This window comes from Perognathus longimembris, chromosome 6, assembly GCF_023159225.1.
Source record: "Perognathus longimembris pacificus isolate PPM17 chromosome 6, ASM2315922v1, whole genome shotgun sequence".
In the NCBI taxonomy this organism is placed as follows: Eukaryota; Metazoa; Chordata; class Mammalia; order Rodentia; family Heteromyidae; genus Perognathus; species Perognathus longimembris.
This window is the reverse complement of record NC_063166.1, coordinates 15,763,117-15,780,552: the sequence shown is the minus strand read 5'-3', so window position 1 is coordinate 15,780,552 and position 17,436 is coordinate 15,763,117. Positions and strand designations below refer to the sequence as shown.

Here is a 17,436-nt window from a genome sequence, read left to right as displayed (position 1 = left end):
TAAGACAGAAAATTCCAAGGGAGACATATATACATATCATTATTTCAGATAATGATTGTTGAAAATATTATAATTATAAAATTATTTCTTTCATAAAATATAGTTATTTGAGAAATGTATAAGTTGATCAGCATAACATAATTATTCACTGCAAATATTAAATTTAAATCAGCTTAAAAAGAAAAATAACCTTGGATATTTAACAGCTTTACCACAAATATTTTTCCAAGTTATTTTCCAAGAGTTATTTGAAAAAAAACATTGGCTTATAGTCATTTTTGTAGACGATCTCTTCATTAATCTCTTGTATTCTGGATGTCTCCCTAGACTATTTGAAGCTTGAAGCATTTCTATCACATAATTATATGCAATCAGTGATAACTACTGCATGACAAGCTACATATCAGAATTTTTATGTTGTGTCTATCTTGTGAAAAGGGTATGTGAGGCAATCATTTCTAGTATGTATGCCAGATGTATTTTACAATAATTAACACAATTGCACTTTTACTAACAGTAATGGGATTTGAAACAATATGGAATGAATTTCTCTTAATAATTGATATTCAAGAAAGAATAGCAGTATTGGACAAAACATTTCTGGCATTTCATTAGGTCTTTAAATAAATGAAAGAAACAAAAATATTCTGTCTAGAAATTAAAAAAGATATCTTTTTGAGATTTTTAAACTGACAATATCATATTTGCACTGGAATTATAAAACTCCTTTTATCACAATTTGCAACAAAGCTTTCATTTCATTTCATTTTTATTGAGGAAAGGCTTTGGATCCATTATATAGTGATATGGGAAAAATCAATGGTGGTGTTTCATCAAAAGTGTTTGAAATTTATGCTCTATTTACCTATATTAGGTAAAACACCTTGGAGCTCTATGAGAGTAGATTCCCATAATTGCTCATTGAGTAGGATGGAGATTCATAGGTGGAGGATTATTAATGCATAGAGGAAGAAATGTACCATTACACTTTTAATGTCACAGGTATACAGGTTACTCTTGTCCCATTAGTCTCTTAACTGCCCCTCTGACATCTTTGTTTCTGAGGGTGTAGATTAAAGGATTGAGGCTAGGTGTGACAACAGTATAAAACAGGGCAATGAACTTATTTTGGTCTTTGGAATTTTCCGTGGGTGGCTGGAAATAAATGCAGAAGGCTGGAATGAAAAAAAGACACACCACCATGAGATGGGCCCCACAGGTCCCAAAGACTTTCTGAAATCCAGAGGTTGATTTCATCCTCAGTACAGCCCGGGCAATGGCAGCATAGGAAGTGAAAATGAGGATAAGTGGTATGAGAGCAAAAATTGAACTTGTGACCATGAGGGTCATTTCATTAGCATGAGTATCAGCACATGCTATTTGCAGCAAAGCTGGAACTTCACAAAAGAAATTATCTACTTGGCGATGTCCACATAGGGGTACCCACAAAATAAAGAGAGAATGAAGTGCTGAGTTGGTAAAGCCACATATCCAGGAAGCCACAGCCAAAAATTGGCAGAAGCGAGGGTGCATGAGGACAGTGTAATGCAAAGGCTTGCACACAGCTGCGTAGCGGTCATAGGACATCACCATCAATAAAACACACTCGGTAGTTCCCAGAGCAAGGACAAAATAAAGTTGGACCATGCAACCAGCATGAGAAATGGTCTTGTTTGGGCCCCAGAGGTTGAACAGCAACTGGGGGATGGAGCTGGTGGTGTAGCAGAGATCCAGAACAGAGAGGTTTGAGAGGAAGAAGTACATGGGAGTGTGGAGGTGGGGGTTCAGGTATGCCAGTACGATGATGAACATGTTGCCAGTGAGTGTCAGCAAGTAGAAGATCAAGATGACCACAAAGAGAACTATTTCCAGGTGGGGCCAATTAGAAAAGCCTTTTAGGATGAAGTAACTCTCAGAAATAGTACTGATATTTGCCATCATCTTTCATTTTCTGCTGTGTTATCTGTTCAATTCTAGGGTGACCTGAATAACAAGAGAAATTATTGTAGGGATTGACTGAACAACAGAAGAATCTCTAACTGATATATACAGCAAAGAACAAAATTAGTGCTTGGTGGAGACAGAACTTTTTCAGACACTAGAAACTTACATAACAAGGGTAAAACGAATGATGGCGTTAGTCAACATACTAATTAGTGGATGTAAAACTAGTAGTTTTGCAAACTAAGCTCAATAGGGGGCAGGTTGTTTATGGAGTTTAATGACAAAATGAGAAGTAGTAGTTTTACAGTTGAATAATCTATTGAACTCATTAACTAGTCAACATCAGCTGTGTAGAGTCAAGCCAGCATTCTGTATCAGCTGATGTGATGCTCTCAACAGGATGTGATATCACTCAAGTGATATTTATGCCCTAGATACACAGTCTAATTTTAATAATAAAAATATAAGACAAATTAAAACAGAAAAATGAAACAGCTTACCTGTAATCTATAAAAACTCAAGATCTCTGGAAAGGCAGTGAGGACTGAGGCATTGATTGGTCCAGGGTAAATGAGGCCAAAAAGACAAAGTCCTAAATGTGCGATCCCACAGCTGAAAAAAAGCTATTGCAAATTATTTAGACCACTGGAGAAATCTGATTCTTGTACTCAAGTTGCTTTGCCTGAGTTTTAAAAACTATCCATAGATTACATGAAGTCCTATACTGGTTCTTAGAAAATAAATGCTAAAGTAGCCAATGGTAAAAAGTATTGTATCTCCACTTCCTCTCAAATGGCCCAGAAAAAGAGATAGGTAGGTAGACTGTAGAGACATATATTCATAGATTAGATAGATAGAGATAAATATTTGGATGACAGATAGGTAGATAGAAGATAGGTAGATAGATTGTTAAGATAAAACATTTTAGGGAAAACATTAAAGTTCAGTCTTGAAGTGTAAATGTCAGTGTTTTTGTACTTTTTAAATTTTTTTTTGTTCTGCAAATCTGAGATCACCTACACACAATAAAATGTCACCAAAAGAAAGACCAAAATAATTTTGTTTCATTCAAATGTTTTTAATTTTACAGACAAAATTAACTATTAAGTACAGCTCATTCCCTTTAGTGTGAAATATGAGTAAATGATGATTGAAGAAACACTAAAAGTGGCTAGAGAAGACAATAAAGTAATAGTTTTTCTTAACAAATCTGATTTGTTTTCTTTTCAGTTCCTATTATGTGACATATTGATGTAAATACACTAAGAAAACATCAAATTTAGTGATTTCAAATTGTTTTTGTAAGGTGAAAACATTTAGCATTAAACAGATATGCTAGCATAAAGACTTGCTTTGTTTACTTTCTCTCAAAGAAAAAATTTATTTTTTGAACTGAAAAATAAAATGTAGAGAGAGAATAACAAAAGACACATAGACACACGCATAATAATCTGCAACTATTAATGGTATGGAAAACAGGAATCTGGAGAAGAGTGCCTGAATTCTTTGTGAAGGATGAGGGAATAGAAATAAATTTGAAAAGAGAAAATAAAATAAAAATTTGGTGAGAGAAAAAAAGGACAGGTGTGTGAGAGAAGGTAATAATAACAGGAGGTGCATAAATCACAGGACTCAGAAAGCTAAACACAGGCCCTGAAGGAAGTTTCTACATAATAATTTTCTCTAGAACAATAAGTGCCACAGCATTGAAATTCTAAACATACATCTTAATTACTACACACTTAATTCTTACATTTAGAGAAGAAATGACTGATTATTGAATCCATAAACATTGTCACTTTAATGTGTTGTGCCTAGTGAGTTTTCTGTTTGGTTAAAAATAAATCATATTTCACAAACATGATTTGTAGGTGACTCCTTTTCTCTGTTATGTTTTAGTTATTCATCTGGGCTTTGTTTTGTAGTTAATGGGTGGCAATAAATAATAATCCACCATCTCAATGTCCTCTTTTCGCTTTGAATTCTCTGCCCACCTCTAGCATTGCTACATGCTTCTCTACTCTGGCTCTTTACATAATCAATGAATTCTATGATGCTTCCTACTACACTAAGGCATGGGAAGGAAGAAATAATAGTATAGCTACCTGTAGTCTCTAATTTTGGAGTTCTCTTAGTTGTCTACAGCTCTTGTACAAGATGTCAGAATGGCTAATTGACTATTTCACTATAAAAATTGGGAACATTCAATTTGGAAACAATACATTATGACAGGTATGGTTCAAAAAGTTGTGGTTTCCCCCTTTTATGCAGATGTAATTTTCAACTTCTACTTACAATTGCTTCCATGATTTAATATATTATATACAACCAAGTTTTAACTGAGTTATCTTTTTTGAATCTTTACGTGTCTTATAAAGGGAGCTTAGAAAGTGATGAGATAAGGGGGGAAATACCAGGAGCAATAAAGAAGGAGCTTGGAATTTGTGGTTTAATTCTCTTCTTACATGAAATGTGGAAAATAACACTTATTAAAGTTGGGTTTTTTGGGGGGGTTATGGATAAATTATCTCACGAAAGTCATAAGGAAACATTGTGGGGAGAAAGAGGTAGCTTATGTTTACCTTTTCATCATTAGGAAACATTTTCTGTTCCTGGCCATTTTACTTCTTCGATACCCTTGCCTAGTATTTAAGCAGTAGTGGTGTGAGCACTGGTTGTATCTTCTCTCTCCTATCTGTTCCTCACCTGGGTGGATGATTTCATCATTGGGGATGGTCTTCTTAGAGTCACCAGTGTGAACAGCTAATCCAGCACATCTAATTAATCAACTTGACTCTGAAAGTTCCAGTAATTGTCATTCCTACAGAAGAGGCATGAGTCTAAAAGCATTTTTAGCTGGAAGGAGAAATTCATGAGAGCATTCAGGCTATCAGGGGATAGACTATTTAGGGCCAATGGGGCTTTTATGGAAACTAAAAATATGAGACTTGATTTCCTTGACTAGGCGATTGGAAAGGTAAATCCCAATGTGTTGAATAATGATGCCCTATAAGGAGTTGTCCTCATTAGAACTATTCCTCAGAAATGTGGTCAGCAGGATAAAACATGGTCATTCCGACCTGACATCTGCATTCCAACCATCACTGAGCAAAACGCTTTAAGCTGTGATTACCAGAAACAGAATGGATTGACTGGAGATATCTGAGTATTTCTTCTCAAGTTGTTCTTATTAAGAGCTAAACTTGGAGTATAAAGTGTCAGTGGGAAAAAGCATAAAGTTAAAAAAATTAAACGTGTGTGTGTGTGTGTGTGTGTGTGTGTGTGTGTGTGTGTGTGTGTGTGTGCTGGTCCTGGGTCTTGAAACTCAGGGTCTGGATTTGTCCCCAAGCTTTGGTGCTTAAGACTAGCACTCTATCCCTTGAGCCATAGTTGTACTTCTGCCTTTTTGGTAGTTAATTGGAGGTAAGTGATTCACAGACTTCCCTGCCTAGTCTGGCTTCTATGATACTCAAATCTTAGCCTCCTAAGTAGCTAGTATGATAGGCATGAGCCACTGGTGCCTAGCTTAAACTGTATATTTTTGTTTGCTTAATTTGAGTTCTCTAATGATGTCTACCTGATAGGTCTAAAATCCAAGGCTAAGTTCAGACTTCAATTATGATGAAAATATCCTAAAGACTGTTCAAACTATTGTTTAGAAATTGACTATCAAATCCTCAAAATATTTTGTTAACAAAATTTTAATATTTTCAAAACATTTTAGGTGTAAATTTTTATATTTTTAAAAATACCTATCAAGATAACACATAACTAAAGGAAATTAGTTGATATTGGTAGTCTATATGCAATAATTGTCTTGAATTTATAAAAGGTCTCATTTCAGCTAGTAGATTATGTTTCACCAGAGAAAGTCTTGGTAACCTATCAAGATAACACATAACTAAAGGAAATTAGTTGATATTGATAGTCTATATGCAATAATTGTCTTGAATTTATAAAGGGTCTCATTTCAGCGAGTAGATTATGTTTCACCAGAGAAAGTCTTGGTAGGAAAATTCATACTAAGTTCAAATAGAATTACACATAAAATTTAACTTTTTAGAGAGTGCTGTGTGGTACTTTCTATGTAACAGAAATAACAGAAAATGATCTTTGGCCTTTGTAGTCTTCTTTGCTGTAAAAACTCAATGTATCCATGTTTTTACCTTCCATGTGTAAGAAAGAGTTCATGGTACTTACCTGCATGTAGAATAATGAGTGCTACAGGTTGGAAGGATGAGAGAGTGAGTGAATAAAAAATGGCGCAGGTGAGCAGCGTACATTATCTGCATGTGTTAAAAATCTCACAGAACCCCCATAATTTGTGTCATTAATACATGTTAATGCAAAAGTAAGCAAAATAATTGAAACCTCAATATGAAACAAATGTAAAAAGTTCTTCACTGAGCCTAGGGCATAAGCATTCCATACATTTTAGCTGTTAGTATCATTAGTGTAAATTTTAATTAGGACTGATACTTGTAAAATCATACATTATTTTTTATAGCATTTACTTTAGACCTGAACATATTTAAAACAAACAACAACAACTCTTACCATTCTCCCCCATTATTTAGAATCATCAACTATAACGGTTTTTATTTTAGTATTTATTTCCAGCACTCAGTACACATGTCACAGATAGTCCATGCTTCATCTACTACTCTATGGCCCATCAATCAGCCCAGAGAGAACCACTAACTATGAACTAGTGTACATTGTTCTGATAAAATTTTAACATGTCTTATGAGTAATTATCCAGCAATGGATGCACAAAATATTGTGCCTTTCAAACATCATATTATTTCCAGTTCAATGTTCATTTATTCCCATGGTCATTTCAAAGTTATTAACTGTGTCCCTTCCACAGACACTAAGTTTCTTCATAAAAGACTAAAAACACCATAGGGAATTAATAAAACAACAACCTTGAATCCTAGCATTAAAGTCTGTGTTCTTCCAACTATCCTTGTGTAGAGAGGGCTGTTCTGCTGATTTTCTGCATATTGTATGAATTTATTTTCCAGAAAAAAATGAGATTATTTTCTTGCTTTCAGCTTAGATTTACAGCTCTCCATGCAAATATTTACTAGGGAGTCGTGTTTTCATTACTAGATGTGCCATTCCCCACAGATTCCATCTCTTCAATATTGTGACCGCTGTAAGACCAAAACCTACTTCAACCTCCATTTGCCATCACTGCTTTCCTAGGTGTCAGTAGAATGAAGTGAATCTTCCTCACTGTCACAACCTATGGGAAATGTGCTACTACCTACAAAACTCTGCCTTGCTGGCAACATACACTCACATACTTGGCACTATTCTCACATTTGTATTCTACCCTACTACATGGGTAATAAGGTACTTGAGGCTTTTGTATTCCCGACTTCCTTCGTCTTTGAGCTGCTCATTTTCATCGACCATATAAGGGAATTTCATGTATTGACATTATACCATCAACATTTGTATTTCTATATCCTGCATCTCTCCTATGCAACCACAGGTAGATGACAGAAGAATTATCAAATAACAGAAAAATATTGTAAATTGTAAATTTTCAGTTGTAAATTACAGATTTCTCTTTTATTAACAAACCTTTATTGGAAATTTCTTGTTCTTTTCCATGTAACTCCCATTCTCAGCGTCCTTATCTTCAACACTTGGATAAGCTAAGAATGTGAATGAATCTGCTACAAATCTTAAGAGTGGTTAGTTTTCTAGTTTAATAATATTTTAACCATTATATGTGGCTAGATTTATTGTAATTGAGATATGCCCCAGAACTGACAAATGAAAGAAATCTTCAACAGAGGCAAGACAGTAAAAGTTGAATTTTCTCAAGCCCAACTCCAGTGATTCTTCATCACTTATTGACCACAGGGACTATGATTTTTCAGGGATGCGAATGACTTGAACTTAGGAAGTCCTTGTCTTTAATGTAGACTCTAGATATTTTGTTTTGACTTAAAAAGATACCTATAAAGATTATACCAAATCATAGTTATTCATAAAAAATGGGTTACCTTCCCTTAAAATTCACAGCTAGGTGAGAATTCCTACTTTTTTCTATTGAAAATTTTCTGGAATACAATGCAATAAGGCAGAGAAGTGAAATACAGGTGACAACCTCTGGAAAGACGCAAATAAGAGTGCAAATCTGAGTGTAATGTGGTCCTGTACTTAGAAAATACTAAGCTGCTACATCGAGTAACACACCAAGTTAACTAAACCAGAAAAAGAAATACTATATGATCACACTTACATGTAGACTATAAAAGAGCTGAACTGAAAGAAGCACAGCATGAAGTAGAGGTAAGCAATAGGGAGAAGTTGGCCAAATGATAATAACTTTGGGTTACAAGATGTAAACGTTATGGGAATTGTGAATACAGTTAATAATACTGTTCTAAATATTAGAAATTTGCTAAGGGATAAAATCCTAAGTGTCAGTACACACTAAGTGCTATGTGAGATATGTTAATTTGATTGTGCTACTAATTTTACTATCAGGTCATCATATTGTGCACCTTGAATACATGCACTTTATGTAAATTATACCTTGATAAATATGCAAGAACAAACAATTAAAAATAAGATTCTTCAGCCCAAAAAGCCCATTGATGTTGAGAGTGTTAACGAAGTAATGACACAGATATGAAAACAATTACTCTGATTTAAAAGTGCATAATGTATACATACATTGATTTATCATAGTATATTCAATAAAGAATACAATTATTACATGTTTATAATTTTTTAAGAAGGAAGACAGTTATCCAGATGCCAGTGGCTCTTGCCTGTAATCCTTGCTACTCAGGAGGCTGAGATCAAAGGATTGTAGTTTGAAGCCAATCTGGGTAGTAAAGTCTGTGAGAGTTACCACTCATTAACCATCAAAAAAGTCAGAAGTGGAGCTGTGGCTTATGTGGTAGAGTGCTAGGCTTGAGCAGAAGCCTTGGGACAGTGCCTAGTCCCTGATTTTAAGACCCAGGACTGGCAACAACAACAAAAAAGAGGTTTATAGCTGAACTATCACTGACTTATTATGTAACTGTACCCCTTTTGCACAATACCTTGTCAACAAAATTTAATTAATAAAGTAAAAAATTATTTTTAAAAAAAGAATAGAAAAAATAGCTGAAATATTTTACTAATAGCCAGCCAAAGGAATTTAATCCATTATCATTTTCTTTGATTTCACTGACTTGCCTGTTCTTTCTATGAAATTACGAGAATACATTCAGATATTTATAGCCAAAATTCTTGGAGTGTTCCAATAAGCGACTTTAGTTTTTTAATCATTGTGCCCAGTGACAAAATTAATACATATACAGTACTTCTTCATAATATATACAGTGCTTCTGCCCTTGTTCTCTTCAGACAAAAGATGTGTTATATTTATTTATCTTAGCAAGAATCAAACAGGAAAAAGAAAATGTCCAAAATGATGTTGCTAATAAAATAATTGAAGAATAAGTTCATGAAGAGCTGAAGGATAAGCTACTTTGAACAGATATTTATGTAAAATATTCAATGTGACAAGTTACAAAAGCCTACTGGCTAAATTATTCATATAATTTTATTTACTGAAAAATATATTCTTCACCCAAAGAAGTAACATATTCTTGTACCATATAATAGACTACATCATTAATCATGTTTATCTTTTGTGTCTATAATGATATTTTGGGCAAAATTTAAGGACTGTTCAAATGAATAACAACAACAAAAAGCCCTATGCTGTCTTTCCAATATTTTCCTCTTTCTTTATAGAAGTTCATAAATTAGCATATAAACTTATGCTGGAAAGAGTCAAAGAATATTATATACTTTCAAATGGTTTTAATAAGATCTTTTCCTAAGGATACATCTCCTCCATAGATCCTGATACATGTTAATACTCGATTCCATGGAATTTCAGAAATATGGAAGTTTTAAGGATAAAAATGTTGACAAAACATTGATGCTTAAGTCATATTTCAAGATTACTGATAAAAGAAACAACGATTTTTTTTTTTTGCCAGTATTGGGGCTTGAACTCAGGGCCTGAGCACTGTCCTTGGCTTCTTTTTGTTCAAGGCCAGCACTCTACCACTTGAGCCACAGCACCACTTCTGGCTGTTTTCTATATATGTGGTGCTGAGGAATTGAACCCAGGGCTTCATGTATATGAGGCAAGCACTCTTGCCACTAGGCCATATTCCCAGCCAGAAACAACGATTTTAAAGTCTCAACTAATTTTAGTAATTTGTTAACCAAAACATAAATCTCAAAAGAGCAGAGAGGTATCTTCCTCGAGGTTGCACCAGACTTTGAACAACAGTTGAAGGATGTGGTCATATCTCACGCTTAGACCCTATTAACCTTCTGATGGCCCCTCTCACATCTTTGTTTCTGAGGGTGTAGATGAGAGGGTTGAGGCTAGGTGTGACAACAGTGTAAAACAGGGCAATGAACTTGCCTTTGTCTTGGGAGTTTTCGGTTGGAGGCTGAAGATATATGCACATGACTGGAATAAAAAAGAGGGACACCACCATGAGATGGGCTCCACAGGTCCCAAAAACTTTCTGAAGTCCAGTGCTTGGCATCCTCAGTACAGCCCGGGCAATGGCACCATAGGATGTTAGAATGAGGACGAGAGGTATGACAACAAAAACCGAGCTCATGACCATGAGAGTCAGCTCATTCGCATGGGTATCGATACATGATAATTGTAGCAATGCTGGGACTTCACAGAAGAAATTATCCACTTGGTGATGTCCACACAATGGAACCCAGAAGGTAAAGGAAGAATGCAGTGCTGACGCAGCAAAGCCACTTACCCAGGAGCCCACAGCCAGCAAGTGGCAGAAGCGAGGGTGCATGAGGACAGCGTAATGCAAGGGTTTGCACACAGCTGCATAGCGATCATAGGACATCACCACCAACAGCACGCACTCTGTGCTTCCCAGAGCGAGGACAAAGTAGAGCTGAATCATGCAGCCAGCATAAGAAATGGTCTTGTCTGGGCCCTGGAGATTGAATAACAACTGGGGGATGGAGCTGGTGGTGTAGCAGAGATCCAGAACAGAGAGGTTTGAGAGGAAGAAGTACATGGGAGTGTGGAGATGGGTGTCCAGACAGGATAGGATGATAATGAACAAGTTGCCTGTTAGTGTCATTAAGTAGAAGATCAAGATAATCACAAAGAGAACTAGTTCCAGGTGAGGCCATTTTGAAAAACCCAGTAGAATAAAATAGCCTTCCGAAGTACCATTTTTTCCAACATCATTCATCATCATCTATATCTGAAGAAAGTATCATATAACTTCAAAAAGCTGTCCATAACTGTCAAACACAAATCACATGATTAAAAAAAGATATACCACTTTTAAATATAATTCTCTATGTCACAGGTAGTAAAATTTTTGTCATTTTTTGTTTCATTCAGAGGTTTGCCTTCTGTAGACATAATAAAAAGCTTTCCTTTTGCTTTTAGTTTGTTTTATTAAGTGTTTCATGCTAACATATATACATATACATCAGTTTATTAAGCTTCATTATGTGAGCAAAAGCTGAGAATTAAAGAATGATAAAGATCACAGAACTCATTGATGCAATGGTTCCAGTGTTAAATGAAATCAATGCTAATGATTGACAACAAAGATTATTATAGAATGTAAGAAAAAGGAGGAAGGAAGCAAGAGAAAGTGGAAGTAATTTTGGAAATAGGAAAAAAAAAGGAACTATTACTGGGGTTCCCCGAGCTGAAAGAGTCTAAATCACAGAGCTTTGAGACCTAGACAATAGGGCTTAAAGATCGTTACCATAAAATGTCATATTCTTTCACAGTTTTAAATAGTAGTTGAGCAGTCTTACCCCTTCCCTCAAAATGCACTCATTGCTATGTAACTCTGTACATCACCTTTACCATAATAATAAATATATAATATATGTGTATGGAGAGAAAGAGAAAGAGAGACAGAGGGAGAGAGAAGGAGAGAGAGAGAAGCTGAGCTATTACTTAAATTCAGGGCCATCATGTTTTATAGTTTATATGCTTCAGGTTTTATGTAATTATAATGGAGATTTTAACTAAATATTCATGTTAAATCAGTAAAAACATATGCAAACCTTTGTATAAAATTCAATGACAGATTTACCTTTCAGGTTTACTTTTGTTAAAGAAATTCAAATGTGCATTGGCTGGCACTTTGATTTTCAATTCCCCATTTTCTCTTGTGCATTTTCAATCTTTCATGGGAAAGGTAAAAATATTCCATTAGTCTTTCTATGTGATAGAGTACTTTACTATTCAAATATTATTATTAGGTCATGCAAATTCTTCTTTTGCCACAGCTTCATTCTTGTTATATTCTGATAGCATACACACAAGATGAATGTAATCACAGCCTAACAATCTCTGTCTTTGAGGATATTTTTATGATTAAAAATTGTATTTTTGACTCTTATAAAAAGACAGATTAAGGCACAAGGGACTGTCTAGAAACAAACTTAAAATTCAATTACAGTGTATACTTTCTGTGATGAGGCATAGTTTTCTTCCATAATGGAGCTGCCTGGACTTAAAAAAATCTAATTTAATTATATTAAAGATGATGTTCAGAGAGGTTACAGTTACATAAGTAAGGTAATAAGTACATTTCTTGTAGAACATTGTTACCTTCTCCCTCATTTTTCTCCCACTTTCCCTTCCCACCATTCTCCCCCGCCCAAGTCATAAAGGTCATTTCCAATTTAGTGTCTCCAGGTATAGCTGTTGCATTGGTTCACTCTTTGCCCTTGTTTTCATCATTTTGTTATTCCTCTTCCCTTCCCCAAATCAGATAAACAATATACAGGATACCAAAATCAAAATCAGGGACAATGGCAGATAGACCAAAGGAAAAATGAAAGAAGAAAGAAATAACTTCACACAAGAAAAACACAACCAAAAATACCCCAAAAGAACACTCTCATTTCTGTATTTTGGAGTTCATTTTGATTAACATCATTTTATTTGAAAATCAGAATGCTTTATGCATTTGCATGTCATCGTTGTGCAGTGGCCATGGTAATCTCTGTATTGCTCCAGTTTTAGTATATGTGGTGCGAAGTGAGCACTGCCTGGACTGTTTCCATTAGTTAAAAACAAGTGGCAGGTGCAATACTTCATATGTTATATGATTTATTTTTTAGCATTCTCTTATTTATTAAAAAAGAGATGGGAAATAAGTTAGAAAAATAAATAAATATGTAGGATAAAATGAAGTTTTGATTTTCTTCTTGGTAGAAAAGGAAAATGAAAACATTATTAGATGTACCTTTTATGAGCTTTGCAATCAGGTATTTTCTCTCTGCTTTTAAGTCAAATACCACAGAGCAAATAAACGGCTTAGCACTTACTTATAGGCTCCTAGTATCACAATCAGACACTTTTCTAATTCTTTGCACATTCATTTCTAATGGGATTGTTATAATTTCAATTTAATAATAATACTTTTATACACTTATGGAATACAGTGCAATGTCTTGATATATGTATGTACTATTTCAAGATAGTTAACAAATTATCACCTTACGTACTTAATTTTTATAATGATAATATTAAAAATGTACTCTTTTAGTGATGTAAAGCATAGGAGTTGACTGTTTGGTTTTGATACTGACCTTCCACTTTGTCCACATTCTCTGTTGTTTTCTCCTCTATGACCTCATCATATTTAAACCATGTGCGCATTCTCAGCTACCTTAAAACATCAACTTAGTTGCTTTTTTATGCCATCTAATTAATGTAATAAATCTTTCTGTGGAGAGAAAAATCATCATTGCCAGAGACGAAGGAAGCCTGAGTTTGCCCCAAAGATTGCTTTTAGCAGAATGTAGTAACACTTTAGAGTAAAAAAAGACTCCAGGGGATATACCCATTATCCCAAAGCAAGTTGGGCCTTTATAAAACACAAGAAATAATAGGCCTTTTTTTTTTTTATTTGACTGGGATCTTGGGATGATAAATCCCACAGTTACAATTAATGCATTTCAAGGAGCTGGCCCATGGTTTAGTCTTCCTACAAAACTTCACTGATAAGCCTTCAGTGTGACATAATCTTCCTACTGATGTGATGATTTTGCCACCATGGCACGAGGAACTATATGCTGGGAGGTATAGTAACAGTAAAAGGAAGGAGTTGTACCAAATCATTTCATTTTTCGCCTCAATTCTGCATGAGGTTAAGGTTCAAATTCTGGATTGCTGGGGCTGGGGATATGGCCTAGTGGCAAGAGTGCCTGCCTCAGATACACGAGGCCCTAGGTTCGATTCCCCAGCACCACATATACAGAAAACGGCCAGAAGCGGCGCTGTGGCTCAAGTGGCAGAGTGCTAGCCTTGAGCGGGAAGAAGCCAGGGACAGTGCTCAGGCCCTGAGGTCCAAGGCCCAGGACTGGCCAAAAAAAAAAAAAAAAAAAAAAAAAAAAAAAAAAAATTCTGGATTGCTTATAAGTAGTCTACAAAGTAGAAAACTCAGACTACATAACGACTGCACTGCATATAATTTCCCCACCTGGGAGCCATATATGATAAAACTACCAGTTAAATTACAATTTCTAAAGTACAATTCTACATTCTGTTTTAGCAAGATTCTTTAATTGTTAAAGTTTGTTTGTTTGTGTTGTAGTGGTGGTGAGCTTGAACTCAGAGCATGGGCACTGTCCCTGAGCTCTTTGGCACAAGGCTAGCACTCTATCACTTTGAACCATAACAGCATTTCTTGTTGCCTGGTGGTTAATTGGAGATCAGAGTCTCATGGACTTGCCTGCCCAAGATGGCTTCAAACTGCAACCCTCTAATCTCGGCATCTTAATGAACTGACATTATATAGGCATGAGCCACTGGTGCCCAGTTTTTAATTGTTAAAAATATGGTTTTTTTTTTTTTTTTGGCCAGTCCTGGGCCTTGTAGTCAGGGCCTGAGCACTGTCCCTGGCTTCTTCCCGCTCAAGGCTAGCACTCTGCCACTTGAGCCACAGCGCCGCTTCTGGCCTGCCACTTGAGCCACAGCGCCGCTTCTGGCCGTTTTCTGTATATGTGGTGCTGGGGAATCGAACCTAGGGCCTCGTGTATCCGAGGCAGGCACTCTTGCCACTAGGCTATATCCCCAGCCCTTAAAAATATTTTTGATAGAGGCATTGTAGTAAATATTTAGTATCATTAACTCCATTAAGACAAATTTTTTTTTGTAAAAATGCAGGTTTCCTTTACTGTAATAATAAAATCTCATTATGTAGATAACATCTTAGTATTGTTTTATTTATTTATTTTTGTGTTTTTTTTTTTTTTTTTTTTTTTGGCCAGTCCTGGGGCTTGGACTCAGGGCCTGAGCACTGTCCCTGGCTTCTTTTTGCTCAAGGCTAGCACTCTACCACTTGAGCCACAGTGCCACTTCTGGCCATTTTCTGTATATGTGGAGCTGGGGAATTGAACCCAGGGCCTCATGTATATGAGGCAGGCACTCTTGCCACTAGGCCATATCCCCAGCCCCCTATTTCTTTTATTTTTAACATTCTATTTACAAAGATTCATGGCCAACTAAAAGCCTTTCCTGAGGTGCTCTTTGAAAGATGACCTGTATGGATTGAAAATTCCTAATTGCCTCTCATATTCAAGTATAAGTTTAGCAATGAATAGCTTTAGAAAAGAATCCAAAGATCAATCAAACCTTTTGTATTTTACTTTGACAAATTTTCTTATGTATTCAGAGTGTACTATTTTTGTCATCTTTGTAAGATTTTGGACTTAATAGTGTGAAAGTGTCAAGAAATTGAGAACTTATTCATTTTTCGGCATTCAGTAGTCATTATGTGTGAGTAATTATTTAATGGTAGTAATTAACAGCAACACTGCTAGCAAACTGCCCTTACTACCCTGGAGCCTGATTCTGGATAACTAAGAACAGCCTCTATGCTCAGAAGCCTGCTAAAGTTTGCTCAAACTAGCCAAATCTTAGTCATATGAGGCTTAATAGCACCTCCTGTATTCCCGACCCTGTCCTTCCTGGCCCTTCCTATATGCATTTACATTCTTATTTATATCAAGGTGTAATTTAATTTCCTTTTTGGCTTTTTCCATTTAGTCCACTAGTTTTGAAGAGCATGTGATTGAATTTCCATGTGTTTGGGAATTTTTTAGAATTTCTCCTGTTTGTGACTTTTAGTTATATATCATAATTATTAAAAAAACACATTTGATATGGTTTCAGTCTTGTCAAATTTATTAAGACTTGTTTGATGGCCTAAGACCATCTGTCCTGGAGAAAGTACTTGAGAAGAAAATGGATTTTGTTGTGCATGGATGACTTTTATGAACCTGATTGGTAAGTCCATTTGTTGTAAAGTGTAGTTTAAGTTTAGTGTTCCCTTATTGATTTCCTATTGGTAGGATTTGTGTCTGTGGAAATCTCTTTTAAATCTATTAATATTTTCTTTAAGTGATATTTCATGCATTTACAATTGGAATGTCCCTTTAGTGAACTGGTACCTTAGTCATTGTATAGTGACTCTCTGTCTCTTTCCACCTTTATCTTGTGTCTTTTTTTTAAGGTCTCATCGGATATTTAAATTCTATTTTGTGTTACACATAAGCCCTTTCTCTTTTTTGGTTTTTGTTTGTATTGGATACCTTTTCATTTGCAATTGGTGTGTTCCTTTAAAGCCTCAGTGAGTCTCTTCTAGGCAGCCTACAGTTGCATATTGCTCAACTGTCTATTTAGTCACTCTATGTATTTTGATTGGAGGACTTATTGTATAATACCTAATGTAATTCTTTTTGAAGTCTTGAGGTTTGAGCTCAGGGCTTCTTGCTTGTTTGAAGAGTGGCAGCTTCTCTACCACTTGAGCCATGTTCCTAGTCCTTTTTGGCTTTAGTTATTTTTCAGATAGAATATTCTCTTTTGCCAAGGACTGGCCCTAGATGACAATCCTTCTACCTTTGCCCTCCCATGTAGATGTCTTTTTAGGCATGAGTCAATCTACTCATCCCTTCTAAAGTAATCATGAATAACTAAGATCTTATTACTGGTGTTTTGTTGTTTCTTGATTGTTTTCGTAGTTCTTCTACTCCCCCGCCCCCCCCCCCCTTTTTTTTTTGCCAATGCTGGGGCCTGGGCACTGTTCCTGAGCTCTTTTGCTCAAGGCTAGCACTCTACCATTTGAGCCACAGTGCTACTTGCAGCTTTTTTTCTATGATTAATTAAAGATAAGAGTCTCACAGACTTTCCTGACCTGGCTGGCTTTATATCTCGATCCTCAGATATCAGCTTCCTGAGTAGCTAGGCTTACAGGTGTGAGCCACCAGTGCCTGGCTTTTCTCTGTTCCTTTCTATCTCTCTTTCTGTTTTCTTTGATAAATTTTGTGTGACTATACTTGGATCATTTTCTTTTAATATGTTATGTATTAACTTGAAACATCTCTTTTATAGTTACATTATGACTTGTATAAAGTATCTTATGGTTATAC

The 17,436-nt window shown here is 35.6% G+C and overlaps 1 protein-coding gene, 1 non-coding gene and 1 pseudogene across 2 annotated transcripts; all 3 read right to left on the bottom strand.

The window, feature by feature from the left end:
- Positions 1 to 1,011: 1,011 nt before the first annotated feature.
- Positions 1,012 to 1,948, bottom strand: LOC125352222 (annotated as a pseudogene).
- An 8,332-nt stretch (positions 1,949 to 10,280) lies between these two features.
- LOC125352216 (olfactory receptor 2J3-like) lies at positions 10,281 to 11,222 on the bottom strand. The gene has a single exon (XM_048347343.1). The coding sequence runs from the start codon at positions 11,220 to 11,222 to the stop codon at positions 10,281 to 10,283; it is 942 nt and encodes a 313-aa protein (XP_048203300.1).
- Positions 11,223 to 12,944: 1,722 nt separating this feature from the next.
- LOC125353994 lies at positions 12,945 to 13,047 on the bottom strand. The gene has a single exon (XR_007211390.1). It is a non-coding gene; the product is annotated as a U6 spliceosomal RNA (small nuclear RNA).
- Between the last annotated feature and the right edge of the window lie 4,389 nt (positions 13,048 to 17,436).